Source organism: Leopardus geoffroyi, chromosome B2 (assembly GCF_018350155.1).
Source record: "Leopardus geoffroyi isolate Oge1 chromosome B2, O.geoffroyi_Oge1_pat1.0, whole genome shotgun sequence".
Lineage (NCBI taxonomy): Eukaryota > Metazoa > Chordata > Mammalia > Carnivora > Felidae > Leopardus > Leopardus geoffroyi.
Window position 1 is genome coordinate 143,396,027 of NC_059332.1, and position 25,043 is coordinate 143,421,069.

The 25,043-nt window shown below is 42.5% G+C and overlaps 1 protein-coding gene across 1 annotated transcript; it reads right to left on the reverse strand.

The window, feature by feature from the left end:
- Positions 1–2,534: 2,534 nt before the first annotated feature.
- On the reverse strand, positions 2,535–12,192 carry LOC123609241 (T cell activation RhoGTPase activating protein). Its single transcript, XM_045500188.1, has 10 exons — positions 12,029–12,192; positions 11,340–11,423; positions 11,199–11,252; positions 10,826–10,892; positions 9,166–9,332; positions 8,330–8,491; positions 7,737–7,846; positions 6,138–6,333; positions 5,228–5,342; positions 2,535–4,623 (listed from the first exon to the last, which is right to left on the reverse strand). Exons 2-10 carry the CDS (start codon positions 11,364–11,366, stop codon positions 3,356–3,358), a joined length of 2,166 nt encoding a protein of 721 aa, XP_045356144.1. The 5' UTR covers positions 11,367–11,423; positions 12,029–12,192; the 3' UTR covers positions 2,535–3,355.
- Between the last annotated feature and the right edge of the window lie 12,851 nt (positions 12,193–25,043).

Sequence of the window (25,043 nt, forward strand, 5' to 3'; positions counted from 1 at the left end):
GAGGTGATTGGAGTTTGGCTGAGCTCCAGTATGAGCATCTAGCCTTGGTTAACATCCACAAGTCAACATTTGTGGACCACTGGGCAGGGGTGGTCACAGTGTGTCATGTGGGAGGCTGGCAGTGGCATCTGGAACCCATTTCTCTCCCTCCTTATAAGAGAGAAAACTACCTATCTTCCCTGAGAGGAAGAAATTCTAGTCTGTACAGCCAGATTCCAGGGCGGTGAAGGCTGCATATTATTCACCAGTGGGCACATTAACTTTACATGCTTCCTTGTCTTCCACTTGGTAAGAGGGTCAGGGTCCCTCTTAAGCTAGGCCCAGGCAGGTGATGCATGGATGCTGGGGAGACCCAGTGGCTGTGGCTCAGAGGCTAGAGATCAGACCTGGATTTAGGTAGAAGCCCCTATTTAGCCCTTGACTTCCAACCTGATTTTACCATAGACCTTACACCGGGGTGTCAGGCACATTTGCAATAGTCCCATTTGTGATTGTGTGCCCCTTAGGAAGTTCATGGAGGACAGAACTTTGGCGTTCCTGGGTCCTTCACTAAAGCATCATTTTAACATTTTCCAAATCGCACCATAAGCTTGGGTCTTCTGATTCCTTCACTAAAGCATCATTTTTTTTTTTTTTAAATTTTGAGAGAGAGAGAGGGAGAATGTGAATGGAGGAGGGGCAGAGAGAGAGAGGGAGACACAGAATCTAAAGCAGGCTCCAGGCCCTGAGCTATCAGCACAGAGCCCAACACAGGGCTTGAACTCAGGTACTGCAAGATCATGACCTGAGCCAAAGTCAGATGTTTAACTGACTGAGCCACCCAGGTGCCCCAAGCATCATTCTAATAGTATCCAAATCTCACCATAAGCTTGGGTCCTTTGGTTATGGTGAAGTATTAAAAATTGTCAGCATAATCAAGGTATCATTAAGTAGTATTCTGTGAAGCTTGATGGAGGGGTTGCATTGTGTGCCCCCCCCCCCCCATTCATTTGTAGAAATCTTAACTCATAGGATCTCAGAATGTGACTACAAAGAGGTAAAATGGATCATTAGAATGGGTCCTAATCCAATATGGCTGGTGGTGTTCCTCATGAAAGGGAAATCTGGGGACAGACACACATAGAGGGAAGACAATGTAGAGATACAGAGTGATGGCCATGTACAAGCAAGCAGAGAAGCCTGGGAAAGATCCTTCCCTTGTGACCCTCATAAGGAGCCAACCTGCCGACACCTAGATTTCAGTTCTGGCCTCCAGAACTACGAGATGATACGTTTCTGTAGCTTACATTCCTTGTTTGTGATACTTTGTTATGGTAGCCCTAGGCAACTGATGGGCTTGGCAACTGGGGTTGGGCAATGCTAGAAGCCAGTGGTCTCCGTGGATGGATGTGGGAAGACCACTCTGCAATATATAAGGTAGTCACCACACCTTTTTCTCCACTATTCAAAGATAGCAACAATCATGACATTTGCTCAACTGCAGGAAGCTCATAAATGTTTGCCACAAACTGTACTAGTTATGTGCAATAGGTAGACGGCTTCCAGTCTCACACCACCTTTTTTAAAATAAAGAAATTTAAGACAAAATTTTGGTGATCCGAGTTGGGTCAACAGAGGTCAGGTCAGTGGTAAAGTGGAATAGATGGGAGGCTTCCTAGTTTTAGTTTTTTATTGATGAGAATTCTGATTGTCAGTAGGAAGTTGCTATTCTTGTTTTAGCCCTGAAATACTTAAAACAGTGCTTGGCACATGGTAGACGCTAAAAATTGTAACTGTCATTTGTGTCCAACTCTGGAAAAGGATTGCTCTTCTGAAGTTAGTGGTCACAGGGGAGTGTCAACCCCTTGAAACTTATACATTTTTAGTGTGCTTAATAAAGTATTTCTCATGAAGTCTGAGCATGCTCCCTTGAGCAATCTGGGTTACATTTTTAACTTTGTACCACATTATCAATAAATCTCCTCTGAAAATAATAATAGGCCTTTGCCATCTGGTGGTTGGCCAACATAAAAATATTCTTTGAACAAATAAAAAACACAGTGTTTTATGAAAGAAGTTGATAAAATAAGGAAAATAGAAGTCCAGTATCTCCAATGTACTGGATAAATATCTTAATCATTGAGCATTAAAGTTCTAACATATGACAAATATTTTTACCATTATGTTTGTGAATAAGCAAACTGAGCATCATAAAAACAAGGTTTGTGAAGGTAATGAAGAGTTTCATTCACTAAAACCAGGAAATATTATATTGGTTTTATTACCCTGTATTTGCATATTAAATTTTCTGGTCTCTGAGTGACTATTGAGAAAATGGCTTCGAGTAGGTATATTTTTATGGTTTTGCAAACTACCAAAGAATAGGGATTATCTTTTCTTTCTAAAGACAAGATCCTCAGCCTGCCTATTAATCTAGAATAATGGATATACATTCAGTGGATGCTTGTTGAATGGACCAATGCATGAGTGCTTTTCTTAGTGGGTTTCTATGAACCAAGGAAGAGAAGGCAACACATCAGTAAAGAATGAATATGTTTACTTTGAAACAAGGAAGGCAATTTATTGTAGTGAGATTATATTGAAGTTCTATATATGATCCCCAATGCATATCATGCATATAAAGTTTCCTGCACACTGTTGGAGAAGGCATTGCTGAGCCACAGAGAAACTCAAAGTGCTATAAATCAGTTAATATTGATGTAATGCATTTTTGCTAATCTACCCAAATTGAAAATGAGATGATTAAAAGAACACATTTCACTATTTTTCATAAATGTTAATGATGGCCTTTTCATTCACTGGAGTTTGTAATGCCTTCGATATAACTCCAAACACTGAAGTCTGTTCTTGCAGTCTGCTCCTTTTTTCTTACCGTTGTGGGTAATTATCACAAAGCTGTTTACTGGAGGAAACTTCTAACAGAGATTTAAACATTTTCCCTAAATGGAGTTTGTGGAAAATATGAAAAATGGGATGACATTTGAGGCAACATAAAAAGGAAAAAAATTATTATTGAACACTAATAGTGTTCAAAATACTGCCCCAGGAGGCAGAGAACAGCAATGCAGTTGACTACAAGTTCACAAATACACACATACTCATGTAGACATCTTTGCACCTAACACCTTGTCTCTAATACATTTTATACACTTGCTACATGTTGCATGAATTTGGGCACACACAGACACTGCCTGAGTCCCATTGCGTGGCTATCTCCTCTAGGGAGGCCTCTATACAACCTTTCTAAAAGAGCTTATTCTCGACTTTTTGGAAAACAGAGTTCAAAGCAGTTCTTTATACAGTTGTGCATTTACAGAGACGCCATAAGCCATGTCATGGTGTCTGGTCTGCCGTCCTAAATGTAGGATTCTTTAGCATACTGGAGTTGGTCAGCCTCAAAGACTGGCTGACTACATCGCCGCACTAGATGGTCCAGCTTAGTCTTCTGTTTTGACTCAGATACAGTTCTTGGCCGGTGCAGGTCAGGTCTCCCTGTGACGGTCACGTGTCCTATTGTTTCTACAGAAACATGTACAGTCTGGCTCTGTCTCCAGCTCTCAGTCCTGGGAGATAGTCTGTGCCTGTCAAGCAGCTCTTGACTGCATGTATTTCTTAAATTCCCTCCGTGATGAAAAGGTTGGAGAGGTTCAGCATCCTGGCTGAGCATTCTGGCCCTCATGCTCCCGACTGTTTGGCCCCTGTAGGCCGAGAGGTCCAATGCCTGGCGCCGAATGGCCTCTTCGTAAGATGGCGGACTACCTGGGCTTCTCTGATCCACTTGTTGGAACACATCCCTGACAGAGAGGGCATAGGATGTGGAGCTAAAGTCTAGAGCAGTTTGGCCCTGGATTTCAGACAAGTTTTCCTGGATGATTCGCCCAGAAAGCTGGCTTTCTTTTTTAAAACCTTTCTTTACTTGGTCTCTGGTAAAGCCTTTGGATTTTACAGACACGCAGCTGGGGGCTTTGGTCAGCACTCTTTTGTGAGAGGCAAAGGAGAATGACATGGAGTGTTTTTTAATTTCTCTGTTGGGCTTACTCTTCTCTGTCTTTGTGAAAGACTGGTGTCTGGTGAAGAAATTTCTTTTGGGACTGGAAGGAGAAGCCACGGGTGAACCATCAGAGGAAGCATCCAGAGAGCCACTGGAGGAGGCTTTGGGCACTAGTCCCCACAGTAACACCAAACCCTGAGTCGAGTTCTTCACCTTCAGGTCCTGTGGTCTCTGGGCTTTGCCTTCCACTGCAGGAAACACCTCCTCTGGAAAGGGGTCTTCAATTTCCTTACTTTCCAAATGAGCCCCTGCCTGGGCCATGGCGACGTCCTCCTCGCTTCGTGTTAGTTTTTGGTGTGTTTTCTGGCTCTCGAGGCTCTCCTGTGAGGATGACGGGCTGGGCTCTGAGTACCTCCTGTCTAGTTCACTCAGGGAGTTTTTCAGCCTGGCAAGAGTGCTGCTGATGGGCTCCGGACTCAACTCCCAAGTGAGCTGGGGGCCTCTGGGTCCCCAGCCGGCAGCCGTCTCCACAGGTACTGGGGGCCGCCTATTTGGGGAGCCAATGGCACCACCGGAGTCCACGTCAGGATCATTGCTGTCATAAGCTGAGTCATTCTGCAGCGTTGACATGTCTGGGGGAAGTTAAGGGACAGTTGAGTTTCTGGTTCAGTTTCTCTGAGAAATAAACTTTAGTACAATTCCCCCTACTTGTATCAAGTATGGCCCTAGGTAATCTGGTGAAGCTACTTTGGGGCTTGATATGAAATTTGCCACATTAAAATTTTGTTTCTTTCCTGGTTTGAGGTGCAGAAGAGAAGCAGATAAAGGAAATATGAGGGAGAATGAGAAAAGAGAGAAAACATTTCAATGAAAATTTGCTGATCTTAAATTAAAAAATTAATCCTTTGGATGGCTCTTTCATTGGATCCATTCCATTTTAATGGACCCATAGCCCATTATGTGGAAACAACCCTCTAGCTGAAGTTAACTTAGTAAAATTAGAAGGTTTTTGTGATTCTGAAAGAAGCTGAACGAGTGTCAGCTGAGTGAGGAGGCACTGCACAGAAATTTGAGAACAGGTGTCCGTGTGAATGGTGTCCTATGAGTTTGATTTGGTGATTTGTGTAGGTAGCTGTTGCTTCAAATACCAGATATATTTTACATTACTGGCATGGACTGGCAGACTGGCATGAACTTTCCCCCACAGTCATCATCAATCGAGAACACATTTTGTACCTGAACTGTCAGTGTGTTCCAGGGAGTCATCAGAAGCAGTACTGGAATGTGCCGGAATGTTCTCCCCAAATATTTCCAAGCAGTTATCAATGAGGAATTCCACCAATGTCTTAACCTGTGAGGAAAAATAAACAAGTTGTCAGCCTAAAGCTATCTTTAATTTTTTTAAAGGAAAAGGAGAAATAATGGGGATATGATGGGGGTCAACTGATAGGGAGGTGCCAAAATAAGCGTAAGGGATCTTTATGTGTTTGAGAAGAGCATGTGGAAAATTGGTAAAAATCATATATATTAAAGTTATCTTTGAGACACACATTTTTTTTTTGAGATTTAAAAAACCCTCTTCCTTTCAAGTAATTTTTATCTAAATAAGGAGTTTCCCAAACTGATAGTTGGACTGATGGCGTGTGATACACAAGTCCTGTGAGACAAGAGGTTTGTTCTGTTTCATCAAATGCATGAGTCTAAGAGGGCAGAACTATGACAAAAGCATTTTGTATTTCATATTTCACTTGACCTTGAGTCAGAGAAACTTAGAGGCATTTTACACTTGGGTCTTCCTTCCTTCCTTCCTTCCCTCCTTCCTTCCTCTCCCTCCCTCTCTCTCTCTTTTTTAATAATTTACTTATTTTTGAGAGAGAGAACTTGTTGTTTGCACAGGTGAGTGAGGGAGGGCCAGATAGAGGGAGAGACAGATTCCCAAGCAGGCTCCACACTGCCAGCACAGAGCCCGACATGGGGCTCGATCCCATGAACTGTGACATCATGACCTGAGCCAAAACCAAGAGTCGGATGCTTAACCAACTGAGCGACCCAGAAGCCTCCTCCATTCTTTTTTATTATCACTTGGTGTTTTCAAACAAACGGTGAGATCAAATTGGGAGTTTGTCAGAAATAGACCAGAACAAACCTTGTTGTTTAAGTCTTTCTGGGCTTCGAATGACAGGTGTTGGTCATTCTCTCGGGTCAGCACGTTGGGTCCAATGCAGATAGCTAGATTGCTGGCATCCATCTTACTGATCTCTGAGTTCTTGCTGATGAGGTAGAGCACGGAGACCAGGTGTTTGAGCAGCAGGAGGTTGGGCTGGGGGAGCTTATCTGCAACCCTGGAATGAAGTTCAGGGAGGCTGGTTTTAGAGGAGGCTAATGGTCTATCTCCCTTTAGTGTCTCAAGTTGAAAGTTTCTGCCTAACCCAGACTTCCTTTAAAATGAAGAAGGTGCATTTTCACAGTAAGATTGTGAAATGTTTATTCAGACACTTCCAGTGGTAACAGACGTGGCATGAAACTGGTTAACCATGAGATCCTAAAGACCTAAGACACTGGTCTTTATAATTAGGAAGGACACCAATTACACAACCCTGTATTATTTGTATTGATCTCAAATTAGGAATCCTTAACTTCTGCAACAAACCCCATAGTTTAATACATTTTGAAAATTGTTTTGTTGAGTAATCATTTAGCCAGGCAGAATGTCTTTCTAGCACTGCAAGACTGGTGTTTTTGGAACACAGTCATTTACTTTTTTTGATCTGTGATCATCACACAAAGATGACCCATTTTTATACCATTCTGAGAAACCTTTATGGAGCATAAATCAGTTTATAAGGGCATGTTCATAAACATGGTCAAGGTAGCACTTAAATGGCAACATCAGTACTAACAATAATTAGATTTATAAAGCCTCATTTTTTCAAAATAAGCAATGGTGACTAAGTAGGGACCATTTTCATTTCTCATAAGAAGTTACTATTTGAAAGAGCTTATGTCTTTAAGGGGAAACTTCTAATAATATTAGGATTTTCAATTTGGGACAGATACTCTTAATGCCTTCAATTCAATAACTATTTCCCTGGAAATCTTTAGCCGCCTGGGACAATCATAATAAATAGACTTTCATAGCATTCGGCGAAAGAGCTGATATTTCAAAGTTAGGTGTTTAAGATTGTCTAGTCACTAACAGGTTACAGTTTCATTTACAAATGTAATTGTTTTTGTTGTCTTTGGAATTTGTTTTTATATAGTTTTCATTTTGATTAATTATACGAATATGAAACATGCTGTGGAATTTTGTGATCAAAACATTCCCTTCCTATGTTCTACTATGCCTTAGGGGATGTTTTTATGGGAGAATTGTTGCCTTGCCTGACACCCATTTATTAGGTTAAGAATAACCCCAAATTCCTACACTTGGCTATTTAGCGTGTTTTCAGGGTTTCACCTAAGATTTTGCCCCATTCCTTCTTGAACAACTTACGTTTTTAGACCCCCCACCTATTGGGATTTGCGCTTTCCACTCTTTGAAAAAGTGCTTCCTTTCATTTGGCTAAAACCACTTTAAAAGGAGTCTCCAAAGTACCTTGTGATTTTTATTCTGGGAGTAGATAAACAATTCCATTCTGATTCCCTAAACATTTCAATTTTCATGAAACACTCAGAGAATTATGTGAAGAATCAAAAAATGGAGACCATGTGGGCCTGGCCTCTGGCAAGGACTCTGTCAACTTACTGTTTCAGGGCCTCAATTCTGTCCTCCTCACTCTGCCTCTCCAGGGCGTCCATCCAGTCCTCAAACAGGTCACATGAAAGTAGCTTCAGTGGGATACTTCTGAGGAAGTCCTGGAGGATGAAAGGGGATGGTTTGTCCTGTTTATGTTACACTATGTGCTGGCATCTTCATCGTCCCCTTGTCTGGTCTGTCTCAGAGACCCTCTGATCATCTTAACACAGGCTGCGCCCCCTTCCTTCTTGCATTTGAATACTCTAGGGAAATCTCTCTCATCAACTTCCTAACAACGCACACACAGTAAGGCCATCATCTGAGGGGCAGCCAGATTCAGGGGCACAGACTTGGCCATGGGACAGTCTAAGTGCCTTTTCTCATCAGGATTTGGGGAGAATTTAATGTATCGCCTTCTGTTGGAAACTGGGATCATAGAAACAGATGTTTATATAAGAAAATAAAAGGCTTAGCCAAAAAAAACTTAAACTCCGGGATCAGTTTACTTTGATTTGTAGGGAGAAGAGCCCATTTCTTATTTTCTGAAAATTAATGTGTCAGAGCCACCTGCAGATGATTTGGCAGCAATGTTGTGAACTCACCTTAAAGACCACAGCCAGAAGGTGCACAGGGAGACTTTTCAGATCCACCACGCCTCCAGAGTTGAGCTCTTCCTTTAGCTCTTTGCGGGCTTTCTCATTGGCTGCTTTCCTGAATATCCCTTCAGTGGAAGGTCCTTTAAGGCACAGAATAGTGAGAATATCCTATAGGAAAGAGGGGTAGGAATAGGAAATGATTACCCTTAGTTTGAATGCATGAAACCATATGCTGCTACTAATACATGAAAAATCTACGTTTAGGTAAGAGAAAGAATTAAAATGGTGCATGTGAACAGTAGCAAACTTCACCTGTCCTAGAATATCTTCTCCATAAAAGTTAGTTCTTCATGATACCGAGATGGTGTTAACAAGAGACCTCTAATGCCAGTTTTTCTTTATAGCCCCATTGCTGTCAACTGTCTCCCTCAACTCTGCTAGTTTTCTAAGAGGAGGTAAATGGTGAAAGCTCTAATTTGTTACATTCTAAAATTATTCCAGGCCTCCCTCCTTTCAAGTCATTCCATATAAACACTGGATTTCTGATCATACACTTTAGACCCCATCTCTGTTGACTTTTCCAAAGGTACACATTTTAAGCATTCTCAACTCCATGAGATCATGAGGATGGAAGGAGGGAGGGCAAGTAGAGCTAATTTCTAGAATGTAAGCAGCTAGGCACTCTCCTGACTGTACTCATATGTGGAAACACCATTTCCAAGAGTGGAAAAAACTAAATCCTGGCCCCAGCAAGATTAGCATGAGAATGATATTTAGAGCTCCCAAGAATCTTTCACATCCAACGAAAACCTGATGTAGGTTACAAGTAAATGCACACCTACCTGGATGGGTCTGGGGAGTATGTCGTCCTCACCGCAGATGATTGACAAGGGCTGATCAAATAGTGGCGTTTTCAGTTCTGGTTCTGAAGCCCCAGGAAAATCTGACACAGGAGAAAGCCTTCTCATGAGAAAAGGCCAAGACAGCACCTTTTTTCTCTTCTTAATTTCTACAGCCAGGAAAACAAGGCAAAGAGAAAAATTAAATTTAACTTATTAATAAATAAAGACCCATATAAGACAATGGATATCATCAGCCACTTAATGTCATCTATGGTATGTCATGGGGGGGGGCAGGAATAATTTTGAAAAACTGAGAAAGCAAAGGGCGTGAATTTTAATCGAGAAAAATCAACTGAAAAAGCAACCACATTGTCACCAGAGCAACCAGCCCCTAAACATCAACACCAAGGTTCCTCAAAGTCTCCACCTTTCCTGTTTTTACCCTTCACTGGCTGTTTGCTACAAAAAATCAGCAAAACCTAGCCAAGCAGATCACAAACAACCATCTTAATATATTGACCTTAATAACTATGGTGGGCATTTCTGATGTGAAATAGATTATTTTAATTTTCTTCATTGGTGGAAAAAACGAAACTTAGAAGGAGAGGAAGTGACTTGCTTAAGATCTTTTTTTTTTTTTTTTAAACTGAAGTATAGTTGACAGTAGAATGTTACGTTAATTTCAGCCACAATGGGAAACAGTATGGAGTTTCCTCAAAAAATTAAAATAGAAATACCATACGAGCCAGTGATTTTACTGCTAGGTTTTACCCAAAGAAAACAAAAATACTAATTCAAAAAGATCTACGCACCCCTGTGTTTATTGCAGCATTATTTACAACAGCCAAGATATGGAAGCAAACCAAGTGTCCAGTGATAGATGAATGGATAAAGATGTGGTTTATAAATACAGCGGAATATCACCGAGCCATAAAAAAAGAGTGGAACCTTGTTCCAGATCATTTTGAAGACACTTAGCTGGGCTGGCGGGTAAACCTCTGCAGCCACTTAGCCACTAGGGGGAGCTACAACAGGCTGTCTGCAGTCCCCTTTAGGATGTTCCAGGCGGCTGCTTTGGGACGGCGCTGGCACAAATTGCCAGGAAGGCTTGAACCTAGACCTGGCAGTTGGGAACTATCAGTAAAACATTAGCAAGATGTTCTATCTTTGCAAAATCCTGAAGATGTGTATGCAACGGGTATCGCACCTCACAAGTTTCCTTCTGTCTCTCTTTTCTGTCTCCTTCTTTCTCTTGTTTTCCTCTAAATATAAAAGCTGTATTTTCCAAATGCATTGCCATATGTTTCTACACTGGCAAGTGGAAGAGGATGGCTAGAGAAGGAAGAAAAGGGAAAAGGAACGGTCTCTTTTTCATATGTATGCATGCTGTAATTGTTAAAACAGAAGCGCCTAGGAGATCTGACCCCACGAAAAACCCCTTGAAGAGCTGGGGGGTTGGCTCTAGAGAGGATCTTGTCTGTCAGAGTGCCCTGATGCTCTGGTGAGCTGGAGCCTGCCTGCCATCTAAGTGTTAATGTTCTGCGGTCTTTAAAAGAACATTTATAAAAAAAAAATTCCTAGTAAAGTACTGTGGTTTTGCAAACCAAGAACATTTGTTGTTAGCACTTACATAAAAGATCAGTATGTTTTCAAAACTCACCAATTAGCTGGCAAATATTATTTTCACCCTCAGATGATGCCAACAGAGGATGTTCCTTGATATCACCCTAAAAATATATTTGTTTTGGTTAAAAATGACTGAAGAGATCTACCCAGTCTTGCCCCACAAAATACACATACAACATTTTATTCATATTAGGAATTAGTCAATAGAGTCCACTGATTTTTTCTAGCTTCTAGAATCAACAATTGATTATCATCCTATAAGGTCCCAATTAATGTATTTAATGTACTGCACGAATGATGTTAATTTTCTACTCTGATAATTAAATAATCCAAACAATATTCCATTAAAACACAGTGTTCCACATTCTCACAGTACAGATAAAAAGTGTTTAAAATTGCTTTCTTACCTCTGACTGACATTCAATCAATGTCTCCATGTTATTGGCATTTAGTGTTTTTGCCTAAAAGAGAAAACCAAAATTAGGTAAAGATCTTTTGACTCTGACTTCTGGAAAACCGGAATTAATGAATGTAAGAGGGGGACGTACGGCATTGCAACTGCTTATCAACTTCATTAGAGTCTGTGCTGACTGTCCAGCGATGAATTTCCCTCCGTGTGTCCTTGGCTCTGCCTGTGAGAAATCACGTGAGAAAGAGTGAGGAGGGAGACGCATAATAAGTTGGCCGATTTCAGTGCCAAAACACAAAGTTTGAAACTGTTAGGTAGAAAAGTTTTCATTTAAAGTCTGTGTGTATGTTACTAGATATCTTAGGCTGTTAAGGACAGCACCTGAACACACTTATTTCTATATTATTTAAACCTGATACCTTTACCACGCCACACTTATTCACTTATTCCATTCCCATCAAGAAATAATCTGACAAATAATTACATAATAATTATATACCCCCTTTTTTTGGCGGGCGGGTAGAGCTCACTATGTGTCAGGCACTGTATTGCGTGCTCTGCATGGATGATCTCATCTAACCCCCAGGGTCAAAAACTTATTCCCAAGATGCTACTTGTAGTAAACACAAAACAAAGTTAACCTTTCCGGAATTCCCATGCCAAAAAAGTTCAGGCTTCACACTGAAGCCAAGCTTTGCGCGTTCAGCGTCTTTGTAACATGACATGTTGTGTGTTTGTGGTACAGCTGTTTTCTGTCGGAGGTGCTCTCAGACACCTGCGATTTGCTAGCTAGCTTATTCTCTAGTGATGTGAATTTATGGTACTCACCCTCAGAGGGTCTCCAGCCAGACTTGTCTTATCTCCGGGGGACGGTGAAAAATGGGAGAAACGGCATTTCACTCTGCTCCTACTAATCCACTGATTGAGAGGGCAAGACTGAATGACCGGCTTCACGTGTCCTGCATTATAAACGAGAGGGGGCGGGCAGGTGGAAATTCAGAATATTACTGAGACCGGAAAGAACATCATGGGTTGTCACACAGACATAGCCAGCCAGACACTGGAGAGCTCTCACTTCCTCATTCCTTTTAGGGCAGCTCTGGTTCTTTTTCTTCTTCTTCCACTTCAAAGTTAAAAAAAAAAAAATCTACAAACTAGTAGGGGTGGAAAAGATGACATATGGCTCTTAGGTGAAGGCTCTGATTAATGTCACAGGTGGGATGTGTGAACAAGAAATTGTGTTATTCTGTAATAAATATAATTTTATTTTGTAAAGTGGTGATTTCAGGTGCCCTTATTTTGTATCCTGTTTGGGTGCCGTCTCCCCTCCCACCCACCATCTACTCTGTTCATCAGTTACCACACATGGACTGGCATCCTCTGGGTGCAGGATGCTATTCCTCCCAGAAGCTCCAGACATGCTGCTGCTTTTGAGAAATGGTCGCTACCAGTTTCCTTTGGAATTAGGTAGAGAGTCCCCTAGAGCCAGCTGCCAAAATATTAACCCCCTTCTCCTTTCCCTAACTCCTGGTCAAAATTGCTAATACCATCTCTAATCTTGACATGGAAGGAAAACCAAAAGTTCCTTTGATCAGATCAATTTCAAATAGAAAGGAGATTGTGAGGGGCACCTGGGTGGCTCAGATAAGCATCCAACTTCGGTTCAGGTCATGATCTCACTGTTTGTGCGTTCGAGCCCCACACCAGGCTGACTGCTATCAGCGCAGAGCCCGCTTTGGATCCTGTGTCTCCTTTTTTCTGCCCCTCCCCTGCTTGCTCGCTCTCTCTCTCTCAAAAATACATAAACATTTAATTCTTTTCTAAAGAAAAAAAGAAAAGAGATGGTGAACTTCATCTGTGGATCCCTCCTCCTCCTCCCTCCCTCCTCCTCCTCCTTCTTCTTCATGTGTGGATCCCTCGTTCTGGATAAGAGAAAATCTCTGGTCTTTTCTATGGCTAAAAGGCTATGTATGTGACCTATATTACGACATCTTCACACAGTGGAGTGTTCCATAGAACTGAGAATGCATGGTCTATAACTATGTCCAACAGTGTGGGCAGGTCTCACAACATAATGTTGAGCTAAAGAAGCCAGACTCAAAAGAGCGTATCTTGCATACAAAGCAAAGTCATCTATGTTGTTGGAAGTCAATCTATGCTATTTTACCAGTTTCCCTGGGGTGGGAAGTGACCACTGGGGGCCAGAGAGGGCTCTCTATTAGTCCATCTCTTGATCTGGGTGCTCCTAGTCTTTTGTTCACATTTCTGTATGTGTTGTTCTTCAACAAAAAATTAAAAACTACCTGTGTCTTAATCCACCACCAGAAGGCTTTAATCCCAAGACTTTTTCATATTGACAGCTCCATTGTCTTTACAGTAAAAGGAAGTCATGATTAGGCGTTCTTCAGGAAACTGAAGCACAGAGCAGTTAAGATTTGCCCCCTAACTCAGTGTTTCAGTGGGGGGTGTTCAGGCTTCCAGCTGGAGGCTTCCTTTCTGAAAAGTCCCTCAGAGCTGGAGCCCCAGAGTTTAGGGCAGTGTCCCTGTGGAGTCTATGTGAATGACTGCCTTTCATCCTTCCTCCAGCCCTTACAAATCCTCAAAATGACTCATTGAATTTTTTAAACTTTTTTAAGTTTGGGAGAGAGGGAGGGGGACAAGAGCAAGAGGAAGAGAGAGAGAAATCCTAAGCGGGCTCTGCACTGTCAGCTCAGCCTGACGCGGGGCTCAGTCTCAAGACCCATGAGATCATGACCTGAGCCGGAATCAAGAGTCTGGATCTTAACCCAATAAGCCACGCAGGTGCCCTCACTCATTGACTCTTTTATTATCAAAAAGTGCATATATGCTGTACCTTGCCCAGAGACAGGCACGTAGTAGGTGTTCAGTAAATAGCTTCTGAAAAAATACATTAACTTATAAAATAGTCATTCTTTATGCTAATATGTATTTCATGAACTTTTTTCATTTGACATACTTTTTGGGAGTTTCTAAGAAATCTAACGCTTGCACAGCTCTAACAACCTAATGCATCAATCCTCAATCTATATATTTCAAATGAAGACCATATTTTTTTCTTTGATTATGCACTATACCCCACAATACACATTCTATTAGTGGTTTAAAAACTGTGTTTTTGTTTGTTTGTTTATGTTTTGGTGTGGAATTCTATATTTAAAGGAAGATGAACCTAGAATCCTGATATATAAAATGTAAAAAAAAAAAAAAAATTGGGTATGTGTCTCTAGTGGGAGAAGGGTGGGGAAGTCATGGGCTCGTCCATTTTACCTCTTTTTCTGACGAGCCCAAGCTGGGGGGTATTTAGGAGACTCAAAAACTCATAGGTTTGGTCTATATCAGTGGTTCTCAACGTGTGTTCAGGGAGTCCTGAGGGTACTTGAGACCCTTTCAGGAGGGTCCATGAAATCAAAACTATTTTATAACAATATTTGCCTTTTTGACTCTATTGTCTCAAGAGCAGACAGTGGAGTTTTTCAGAGGCTACATGATATGGGATGTTACGATATGATGGGAATGCAAGCTTGTGTATTCTTATGTTTAAAATTTTTCTCAGCTTTAATTTTTCCTAAGGTACATATTGGTAAATGCAGCTTACATAAATTAAATCTCTAGACTCGGCAATAATTCTGTAAAGGGTTCCTGAGACTACAGAGTTTGAGAACTGCTAGTCTACATTGTATCTGTGCATGTGAGAAAGTTCCGGATATTTGTAGTGCATCATTGCCTGTCCTCGTCACCCTCACAGCCACAGCCATTTTCAATGAAAATTATTTTCAAGTTGTGTCGTCTGACAGCCAATCACTCTACATCCCATTTTGTTTATTAATGGTTTTGACAAGAGTGAAGAAAGGATTCTGTCCTGCTGCTTTAAATCCTATGCCTGCAGCGACCCCAGGGGTCCTCACTGCCTTGCCTCCACATCTGAGTCTCAGTGCCTCTAATGACACAATGTGCCTCATTATAAGCCATCAAAATATGGCAATGGAGAAAAATGAGAAAGTTAGTTGGACGTAAGTGCCATTTCCCTTTGGATATGTAATCCCAAAACTTTTTGAAGTAAAAAAAAAAATCTTTATTCAACCTTTAATATCACCAGTGGGCACTAACAAACATTTTTTTTAAAGTGATCTTTACACCCAATGTGGGGCTCGAACTCACAACCCCAAGATCAAGAGTCTCATGTTCCACTGACTGAACCAGCCAAGCATCCCCCCTAAAACTTTTCGATTTTTTAAAAATATTTATTTATATTGAGAGATAAAGAGATATCATAAGCTTAGGAGGGGCAGAGAGAGAAGGAAACACAGAATCTGAAGCAGGCTCCAGGCTCTGAGCTGTCAGCACAGAGCCCAATGCAGGGCTTGAACTCAAAAACTGTGAGATCATGACCTGAGCCAAAGTCAGAGTCTTAACCGACTGAGTCACCCAGGTGCCCCAAACGTTTCGAGTTTTTAAGTGAGATTTGATTGTTGCTGGGGTTATATATTTCTTATTATATAGATAATCATGTTTTTTAATTTACTATGAGGGGTGCCTGGGTGGCTCAGTTGGTTAAGCATCTGACTTTGGGTCAGGTCATGATTTCGTGGTATGTGAGTTCGAGTCTGGCATCGGGCTCTGTGCTGACAGCTCAGAGCTTGGATCCTGCTTCAGATTCTGTGACTTCCTCTCTCTCTGCCCCTCTCCTGCTCATGTTCTTCATGCTCTGTCTCTGTCTCTCAAAAAATAAATAGATGTTTAAAAACAAATTTAAAACATTTACTATGAGGTGTACTAAGAAATAGACTTAAATAAACATGTTTATTCTGGTAACAACTCTTTTGGAAAGAGGAATAACAGTTAACTTTATATGTTTGTTAATGATATTGTGGTGACTTTGGACATTTTTTAAGGAAGAAATAATTAAAATGCAAATGCTATAAATTATATTGGATACAAAATTTCCTGTAATCTAGTTTAATTTTCTTTTTCCTCTCTCTTCCTCCTCCTCCTCCTTTTTCCTTTTCTTATTGTGAGACTAAATTATGGGACTAGAAATGGACATTTGTTGACATTGAATTTCAGGGCTGAATAAGTTTTTTTTTTTTTTTTTTTTTTTTTTTACTGTTTATTTTTGAGAGTGAGAGAGACAGAGTGTGAGTCAGGGAGGGGCAGAGAGAGAGGGAGACACAGAATCTGAAGCAGGCTCCAGGCTCCAAGCTGTCAGCACAGAGCCCGACGTGGGGCTCCAACCCACAGAGTAGGAGATCATGACCTGAGCCAAAGTCGGAGGCTTAACCGACTGACCCACCCAGGCGCCCCAAGGGCTGAATAGGTTTTAAGTGAGCAACTGAGTTAATGTCCTATCCCTGTTCTGATGTTTTCATCTCTGCAGCGTCCCGCCAAATTGTCTCTTTAAAGTTGTTCTGGAAGTCCTTCTGTGCTGAGGGCGTCGCCATCTCAAGTGAACCTTTCCCTAATCCAGCAGAAGGCTTCTGGTTTTGTCAAAGGGGAGTCTTCCTGCCCAAAACTCTCATCTTAAATCCCATCCTATTAAATCCCATCCTATTCTGGGAGATAAAGCTTTCAGCTTCCTCCAGTCAGCCCCTGTGAATACCCGCACCCCAAACAAGAACACCCATACAGAAGCACCAAGAACACCTCCCTCTGGGGTCCCCCATCAACAATCTAGCCTAGAAGAAGAGCCAAAGATTCCTGCTTTAGAAAACACCAGGGCCCTGACTTACTCATTTCTATTGCCCTGTTTGCTGCTAACTTGTGATCCCAGATAGCTTGGTACCTCTGTTTTAAAGAAAATGACTTCCAGGGCACCTGGGTGGCTCAATTGGTTAAGCAGCCGACTTCGGCTTAGGTCATGATCTCTCGGTCAGTGAGTTCGAGCCCTGCGTCGGGCTCTGTGCTGACAGCTCAGAGCCTGGAGCCTGCTTTGGATTCTGTGTCTCCCTCTCTCTCTGACCCTCCCCCGTTCATGCTCTGTCTCTCTCTGTCTCAAAAATAAATAAATATTAAAAAAAATTTTTTTAAATAAAAAAAAAGGAAATGACTTCTATGCCTTCATCATCCCAGTAGGAAATGTTCTTTTAATTTTTTTTTAATGTTTCTTTATTTTTGAGAGACAGAGCGTGAGCAGGGGAAGGGCAGAGAGAGAGAGGGAGACACAGAATCTGAAGCAAGCTCCAGGCTCTGAGCTGTCTGTCAGCACAGACCCCAACGTGGGACTCGAACCCACAAACCATGAAATCATGACCTGAGCCGAAGTTGGATGCTCAATGAACTGAGCCACCCAGGCATCCCAGGAAATATTCTTTTAAACATCGCCTTGGTTTTTGGCATCCATCATTAGCTCTGCATTCTTGGGTGTGAGATTTACTTATTTAACACCTACTATGTGCCATATACTGTGTGGTATTTTCAAATAACTTATCTCACATAATTACTGAAACAGCACTCTGAATGTGTCATTCTCCAAGGCTTACAGACAAGATAACCAGGGCTCCACGGTTCAGCTGGCTTTCCCAAGATCACCCCACTGGGTTTGAACCTTGGTCTTTCCATCATTTATCTCAAGGAATATCCTTGAAGGGATTCATTTATAAATGGAAACAAAATGTCTAGATCTATTATATCAATTTATGCCAGATGAGTCCTGGTGAATCCTTCTAGGGAACTCTTATCTAACAGAGAGAGTCAGATTTAGGGCATTGTCCTGAAACTTCAAATCTCCTTCTGTCAGTTTCATTAATAATCATAAATAGAACGCAATTTACATCTTAAAAAATACGTAGCACCCAAGGTTCAGTGACGTGCAGAAACTGTTACAACAACAGATTAGAATTTTCCACTTGTCTGTAATTCTTCCATCGACCTACCATGCCGCCCCACTTTGGAGAGGAAGGGAGGTACCAAGCTATCTGGGATCAGAAGTTAACAGCAAACAGGGCATAGAAACGAGTAAAGTCAGGGCCCTGGTGTTTTCTAAAGCAGGAATCTTTGGCTCTTCTTCTAGGCTAGATTGTTGATGGGGGAGCCCCGAGGGAGGTGTTCTTGGTGCTTCTGGGAGATTGTTGACAGTTACCATCTGATTCACAGGTACGTTTGTGACTGATGGGTAGTCACCATGAGCATCTGGCCCTGGTGACTGATGGAGGAGAGTTGTTCCCTTATGGTTAGTGCTTGCCTGTCAGGCATATGGTCTCCACTGTGGAGACAGAGTGGGAGGGGCAGGTCCTGCACCACTGCTTTAAGAATCGCAAAGTTTGATGGCAGTTTTCTGAGCAATAGTAGAAACGTTTGTAAGTACAGTGTGAAATTTGGGGGCAGATGGAAGGATCTGTTTCACTCTGTCCATCGTCTTGTCTGTTACAGTTTCCTTAGAAAAGCAAGCTCTTATCCTGTGTGACAAGAGTTTTTGGAACATTTAAAAAAAAACGTTTATTGGGGCGCCTGGGTGGCTCAGTCGGTTGAGCGTCCGACTTCGGCTCAGGTCATGATCTCGCGGTCTGTGAGTTCGGGCCCCGCGTCAGGCTCTGTGCTGACCGCCTGGAGCCTGTTTCAGATTCTGTGTCTCCCTCTCTCTCTGACTCTCCCCCGTTCATGCTCTGTCTCTCTCTGTCTTAAAAATAAATAAACATTAAAAAAAAAAAAAAAAGAGAAAAAAAAATAAAAAAAAAATAAAAAAAATGTTTATTTATTTTTGAGGGGGGTGCAGAGAGAGAGGGGGACAGAGGATCTGTAGGGCTCAAACTCACAAACTGTGAGATCATGACTTGAGCTGAAGTCAGACACTCGACTGACTGAGCCACCTGGGCATCCCTTGAGTGGCCTTTGCTAGCCAGCAGATCTGGATAAGATGAAGGGTCAGGTGGAAGAAACACACCTGTAAAGCTGCTTCTCATGCCAGGACTTTTCTTAACTCCTGATAAAAATAGATGTTTCTCCAAGAACTGGCTTTGTTTAACTGTGGTGACTGTCTAGACAGTAAATCCTGTGATAGGGACTGTAATTTCTACACTGAGTGTGTTCAGCTACTACCTCAGTCCTGACCGCCGTGTGTGTGGTGTTACCCAGCTTGCCTATGGGACACCAACTCGAGAACCAGTCTCTTCATTCCAAGATTCACTTTTCCCTTCTCCCCCTTGGACTGCCAGTGACCAGAGCCCCACATTCCTTAAGTAGAGCGTTATCAACCCTTTCCTGCAGAGAGGATTGTTTTCCCAAAGAGGTCACAATTTCCTAGAGGACTTTCTACATCAGCCCACTGCCTGGCTACCTAATGATTGATTAACACATTGATCTTCTGGAAAGTTCTTCAAGTTACCAGAAAAAAAATACAAATAAAAAGGTATCCATCCTTCTCTCTGATTATGCCTCCTCCCCTCTCCCCTACTTGTCATATTTTAGCCACAGAGTCTGTTGTCATCCCCTAAAAGTGCAGTCTTGCATCTCCGGGCCTGTGAGGAAGCTGTCCCACCCAGAATGCTGTTCACCACACATTTATTTGTCTTTCACAGTATCTATGTTTTCTTTCCACTGAGTCCCCTTCAAGTCCCATCTTCTCTAAGAGCACACACAGACTCTTCCCGAAGGAATTAAGCTCCCTTCCCCAGTTCTGCAATAGCAGCTCACCTGGTACCTCCAAAAAGTAGGGGCCGATTTTCACCTCTTTACAAGCACTTTGGACATAGCAGGCATTTATTATCTACTATATTTTGATTCTTTTCCATGTGAGAAATTGTGTTATCAAATGAAACATTCAAATCTCACTGTATGCTTACTGGTATCGCAGTGTTACTTAGCCTCAGTGACTGCTTGCCTCGCCGAAAAAGACCTTCTCTTTGTCAGGATGGAACCATGACTGTCCATGCGGGATGGGATTGATATGCAGAGGACCTGTCTCTGCAAGCCTTGCCCTTGTGAACAGCAGGCTTACATGACACCAGCATGTTGAGCTGAGGCCCCTGGACTTCCCAGTTTTGCCTGTCTTGTGTGAGTTAGGTCTGTGATAAGAGCCCTCAGTGAAGGGTGTCCGGGATGGTGACTTCTGTCAATGAACTTGGAGGACACAGTCACGACCGACTGTCTCTCTGCCCCTCCACGGACCAAAGCCTCACCTTCTTTGCAGAGGAGGAAATCCCCCAATGGGCCCATCCTGGATCCCCTAGCTCCATCTGAGCCAGATGTGTGGACACCTGACCTTTCCAAGGCCATGTTCCATGCAGATGCAGGCTGGGGAGGCCCAGGAACCAGGACTTAGAATAAAGAACTGAGGGATAGCGGAGTCAACCGTTACCCAAGGCTTGGCCTCTCTCTGCTTCAGATTTGCTGCTGTCCTGACAAATGTTCCATGCAGACTGGGCCTTAGTTCTTCCCATCGAATGGAGGGCATGGGATTCAGTAATCTGCAAAGTCCCAGCTCTGCTAAGTTCCTTCTGGTTACAGTGGATCAGCAATGAAACTCCTTGCCTGCCTCTCCTCTAAGAAACTTGGAGGAAGGTTTGTGGGTGTGTGATAGGACTGGAAGAGACATTCCAACCTTTCCCAGCCTGGGACAGAGGGCAGATGGGGACTCATTCTGGCCTAGAGTAAATCCAGTCCATGTCCTTAAAGGTTATTGTCTTTTCCTGGCAGGAAAAGGGCTGTCCTTCAGCCAAATTTTAATTGATGCTATTGCACGAGAGTTACCTCAATGTCTCTGAGGTTTGCTGGGACCACAGCATCCCTGAAATACTGTAGAGTGTCCTTGTGTCTTGCAGAATTATTGTGGTACCTGCAAATGCCTGCATTTCTGTGGTGGATGCACATGTTTTAAATTTGCTTCTGAGATCTTCGTGATAACTAATTTATCTTTGCATTGGAATATAAAATAGCCTCAGCATAAAATAATATTTGAAGAACTCTGTGTTTTCAGAAAGCTGGCTTGAAAAATACGAAAGGCTAGAACAAAATGTTCTTTTTTAAACTGGCTTCCTCGCTTATTGAGATCAGGATGAAGAATTAGAAATAAAATATCCTGAGATTAGGAGATTATAATCTGTGAATTGCTGATGATACAAATACCACAGTGTCATGGCCAGTGCTACAAACTTACTTGCATATACCACTTTAAGGACTAAAGAGTCCTTCCTTTCTGATATTTTGGCTCAAAAAAATTACACAAAGAAAACCCGAGGTCCAAAAGGGTATGTCAGCGAACTTGAACATTGCTAAACTATGACATAATCCAGCAGATTAGTTTTGGGAAAGAAAAAGAGAAATTTATGAAAAATGAGGTTCCTTTGTTAGCAGTCCACAAAATTCATGGGCAGCACTTGTAAAAAATCTGGACAAGAAAAGTAGAAATGATGGGCAAATGTTTAGTTAGCCTCATGCCTTCAAAATACCCTTTAAAGAGATATTTACTTTACTTGGATTCTTTTCTTTTTAAGAACGTCTCTCTTTTTTCATTTGTCACATGGAAAAAAATTATGCAGGGCTTTTACCTCCCTGTTTAAATTTAAAAAAAGAAGACTGTTTCTCATTTCGGATGTGTGTGGTCCCGTTCTCAAATACTGTGCCTTATTTGGCGTCTCCCGAGAAAATCTCCCAGTAGTGGCCTCAGAAGGTGGCTTTGGCTCTGGGGGCTGAGGTTTAAGGTGGGGTGGCTGTTGGCACTGTAGCCAGCAGCCATGCAGGTCCCACCTGGGGAGATGCGGTAAGGGACCTCCATCCAAACCGCAACCTGACCTGAATGGGATTGTCCACACTGGTTGTGAATTCTACTGAAGGACCAGTCCCAGGGTGTTGTGTGAAGATCATGCGATCCATGTGAAAAGATTTTGCACAGAGGAGGCAAGGTTAAGCTGCGATGATTCTGGTGAGCCTGATACAGCCACCCTTACAGTAAAGCAGAGGAGTGAAAATGAACAGAGACAGACTGAAGACACATCTACACTAGGCCATGCAAGGATGTCTTGTCATCTGTATACAGAGTTGATATTCACAATTGCTCAGCTCCCTTCCTTGGGGTATAGATGGAAAGGACCAGACCCTGCAGTGTTCTTTTTTTTTTTTTTAAAGGTATCCGATTAAAACAATTTTTTAAATGTTTATCTGTTTTTGAGAGTGAGAGATACAGAGCATGAGCAGGGGAGGGGCAGAGAGAGAGAGAGAGAGACACAGAATCTGAAGCAGGCTCCAGGCTCTGAGCTGTCAGCACAGAGCCCGATGCGGGGCTCGAACTCACAGACCGTGAGATCATGACCTAAGCTGAAGTCAGATGCTCAACCAACTGAGCCACCCAGGTGCTCCACCCCCTCAACCCCCCCCCCCCCCCTGCAGTGTTCTTGATAGCCCATGACTCCTGGGATCTTCCTACAGAAAAAAGAATCACAAGACTTTCCCTCCCAGCTTTGGGTCATAAACCATTATACGAAACTCTAAGTCACGAGATGTATTTTCAAACATTCTTTTATCTTTCCTAAATGTTATCCATATGGATTGCAAAACTGAGCCCTGGTGCCATTTCTCTGAGATGTAGCCTTTGTGAGATCTTCAGTAAATCCTCAAGGGCGACCCTTTTTCAGATTTGCACTGCGGTGGTGCTCAGACTTGGGCATTCTTCAGCATCACCTGAGGGCTCATGAAAACACAGACTGTGGACCTCGCCCCCAGAGCTTCAGATTCAGCAGGTGTGGGAGAGGCCTAAAAATGTGCATTCCTAACAAGGTCCCAGGTGATGTCGCTGCAGCTGGTCTGGCAAAGACTACTGCTGAAGCCTCATGATGAAGTAAACAGTGAGCCCATGGGACTGGTGCTTCCCGGGCACTGGAGTGGATTCATGGCATTTTTAGAATCACTGGGTTATCCCACAATGCCAGTGCTTTGCTGGCTTTCACTCGTATGTCTTGCCCCTGAAATTAGCCTGCAGGTCCTTACAATGGAGAAATTCGCTCCGACACCCTGACACACCCTGACACAAGCCCGAAGTCCAGTAGGAAGTGCCCAGATGTTCATTTTTAAGAATGAGTAAAATAGCAGGTTCCCCAGGAGAAGTTATACTTCTGCTTTTATCAGATATTTGGACACATTTCTATTCCTGTTTGCTATGCTCAGTGCTGTTTTTTTTTAATCAGCTAAAAAAAAAAAAAAAAAAATGACCATTCCAAAGGACCTGTGTAAAGCTTTTGTGTTTAGGAGAATTCCAGGCACCTTTACTAGATAGCCAAAGACAGATAAGGCACCTACAACTTGACTCAGTAACTGCAAAGAGGCTTTGCTAAATTTTTTTTTATTTTTATTTTTTTTTCAAATAAATGTGGTATTCCCCTGTTGGTGACTCACTTCCAGTGGCCCAGGGTTAAGGAAACCAAATGGACCACAAGATATATTAGTTTGTTCTGAACCTTAGGGTCGGCTGTTTGCCCACAAGGTGTCTTATTCCTCATTTAGAGAGCTCAGTTCTCCACAAAATACCCTTCTGCAAATCCCTAAACACTTGAAAGCAAGCTTCCTTCATCAGCATCTACCAGAATATGCTGTGTGTGTGTGTGTGTGTGTGTGACATTATCCTTCCGTGTACACATCACAAATGACCAGATAGATAAGCATTAGTTGCATCTTTCTTGCGACGGAGAAAAGGCAGTTTCAAGTTTAAACACCCATCCTTTGCACACTTTGCTGCACATTAGAATCCCCTAGGGAGCTTAAAAAAATCCCCAATACACAAGCGACATCCTATACCAGTGAAATTGTAATTTCTGGAGACGGGACCCAGACAGACCTCGGTATTTTTAAAAACTCTCTGGAGAATTCCAACGTGCACCAAATTTGAGAACCAGGGAGGTCAGCAACAGCTTTCTGGGTAAACTGATCTGTTGATTCTATGACCGGATCCTTTTCTGCAACTGTGGGCACCGGGCAGTCTTGGAAGCAGCAGGTTCATTCTTGGCCGGGAAGGAAGGCTGTGCCTCAGTTTCCCTCCTCAGAAGAGCACCAGCTCAGGAGAACCGTTTCCCTGACTCATCCCTCTTTTGCTCACCAAGTGAGAAAGTTAAGGTGACTCTGAATCTGCTGCAATCTTGTGGTTCATCAAATGTGGCTATAAATTCTCTGTAGCTGCTCCCATGAAGAGATGAAGTCTATTTCCGTCTCCTCTAAACTGGGCTCTAAACTTCCGTCTCCTCTAAACTTGCTCTGACCAGTAGATTGTAGCAAAAGAGATGTCACATAAGTTCTGGAGCCTGGGCCTCCCATAGACTGGAAGCTTCCACCTTCCGCTCCTGAATGCAGCCCTGAGAAGGCTGCGTGGGAAACCAGTCTAGCGTCCTGGAGGAGGAACAGCCAGGCTCCCCAGACCTCAATGACTCACCCGAGCGAGCCCTGTGAAACCAGCAGAAAAGTGGCCGGACCATCCACAGAATCAGGGGAAATCAGAAATTGCTGTTGTTTTGAGAGACTGAGTTTTGGGGTGGTTGTTACTCAGGAATAAGGCTGAAACAAATAGTGACTCCATAAGTTATTCTCATAACTTTTGTCATTGTGCTGTGAGGACTGGCTTGCATAGCATTGCAAGTACTGATTTTAAAAAGCGCTGAGTTAATCTCTTTCTCGGTGGGAATCTTTTTATTTTAAAGCATCCTCGTGACGATACAGTGTTTCTCACCATGAGCCCCTGATGCGTTTTTCAGTGTGTTCATGATGACACAATTTAAAATAGACTGTAGAGATATAAAATAAAAATAAAAATAAAAATAAAAAATAAATACATTAAAATAAAAGAAAAGAAAAAGAAAAAAGAAAAAAGCAGTACCTGTGGATCCAAATGATGTATAAGGGCAGAGTATCT

Excerpts from the sequence above, each read along its gene's own strand:
- LOC123609241 (XM_045500188.1), bottom strand. The coding sequence starts at position 11,366 with ATGAAGTTGATAAGCAGTTGCAATGCC. Across the intron at positions 7,847-8,329 it reads TTCTGGCTGTGGTCTTTAAG|GACTTCCTCAGAAGTATCCC; the intron begins GTGAGTTCACAA and ends TTCATCCTCCAG. Across the intron at positions 4,624-5,227 it reads GGAACACACTGACAGTTCAG|ACATGTCAACGCTGCAGAAT; the intron begins GTACAAAATGTG and ends AACTTCCCCCAG.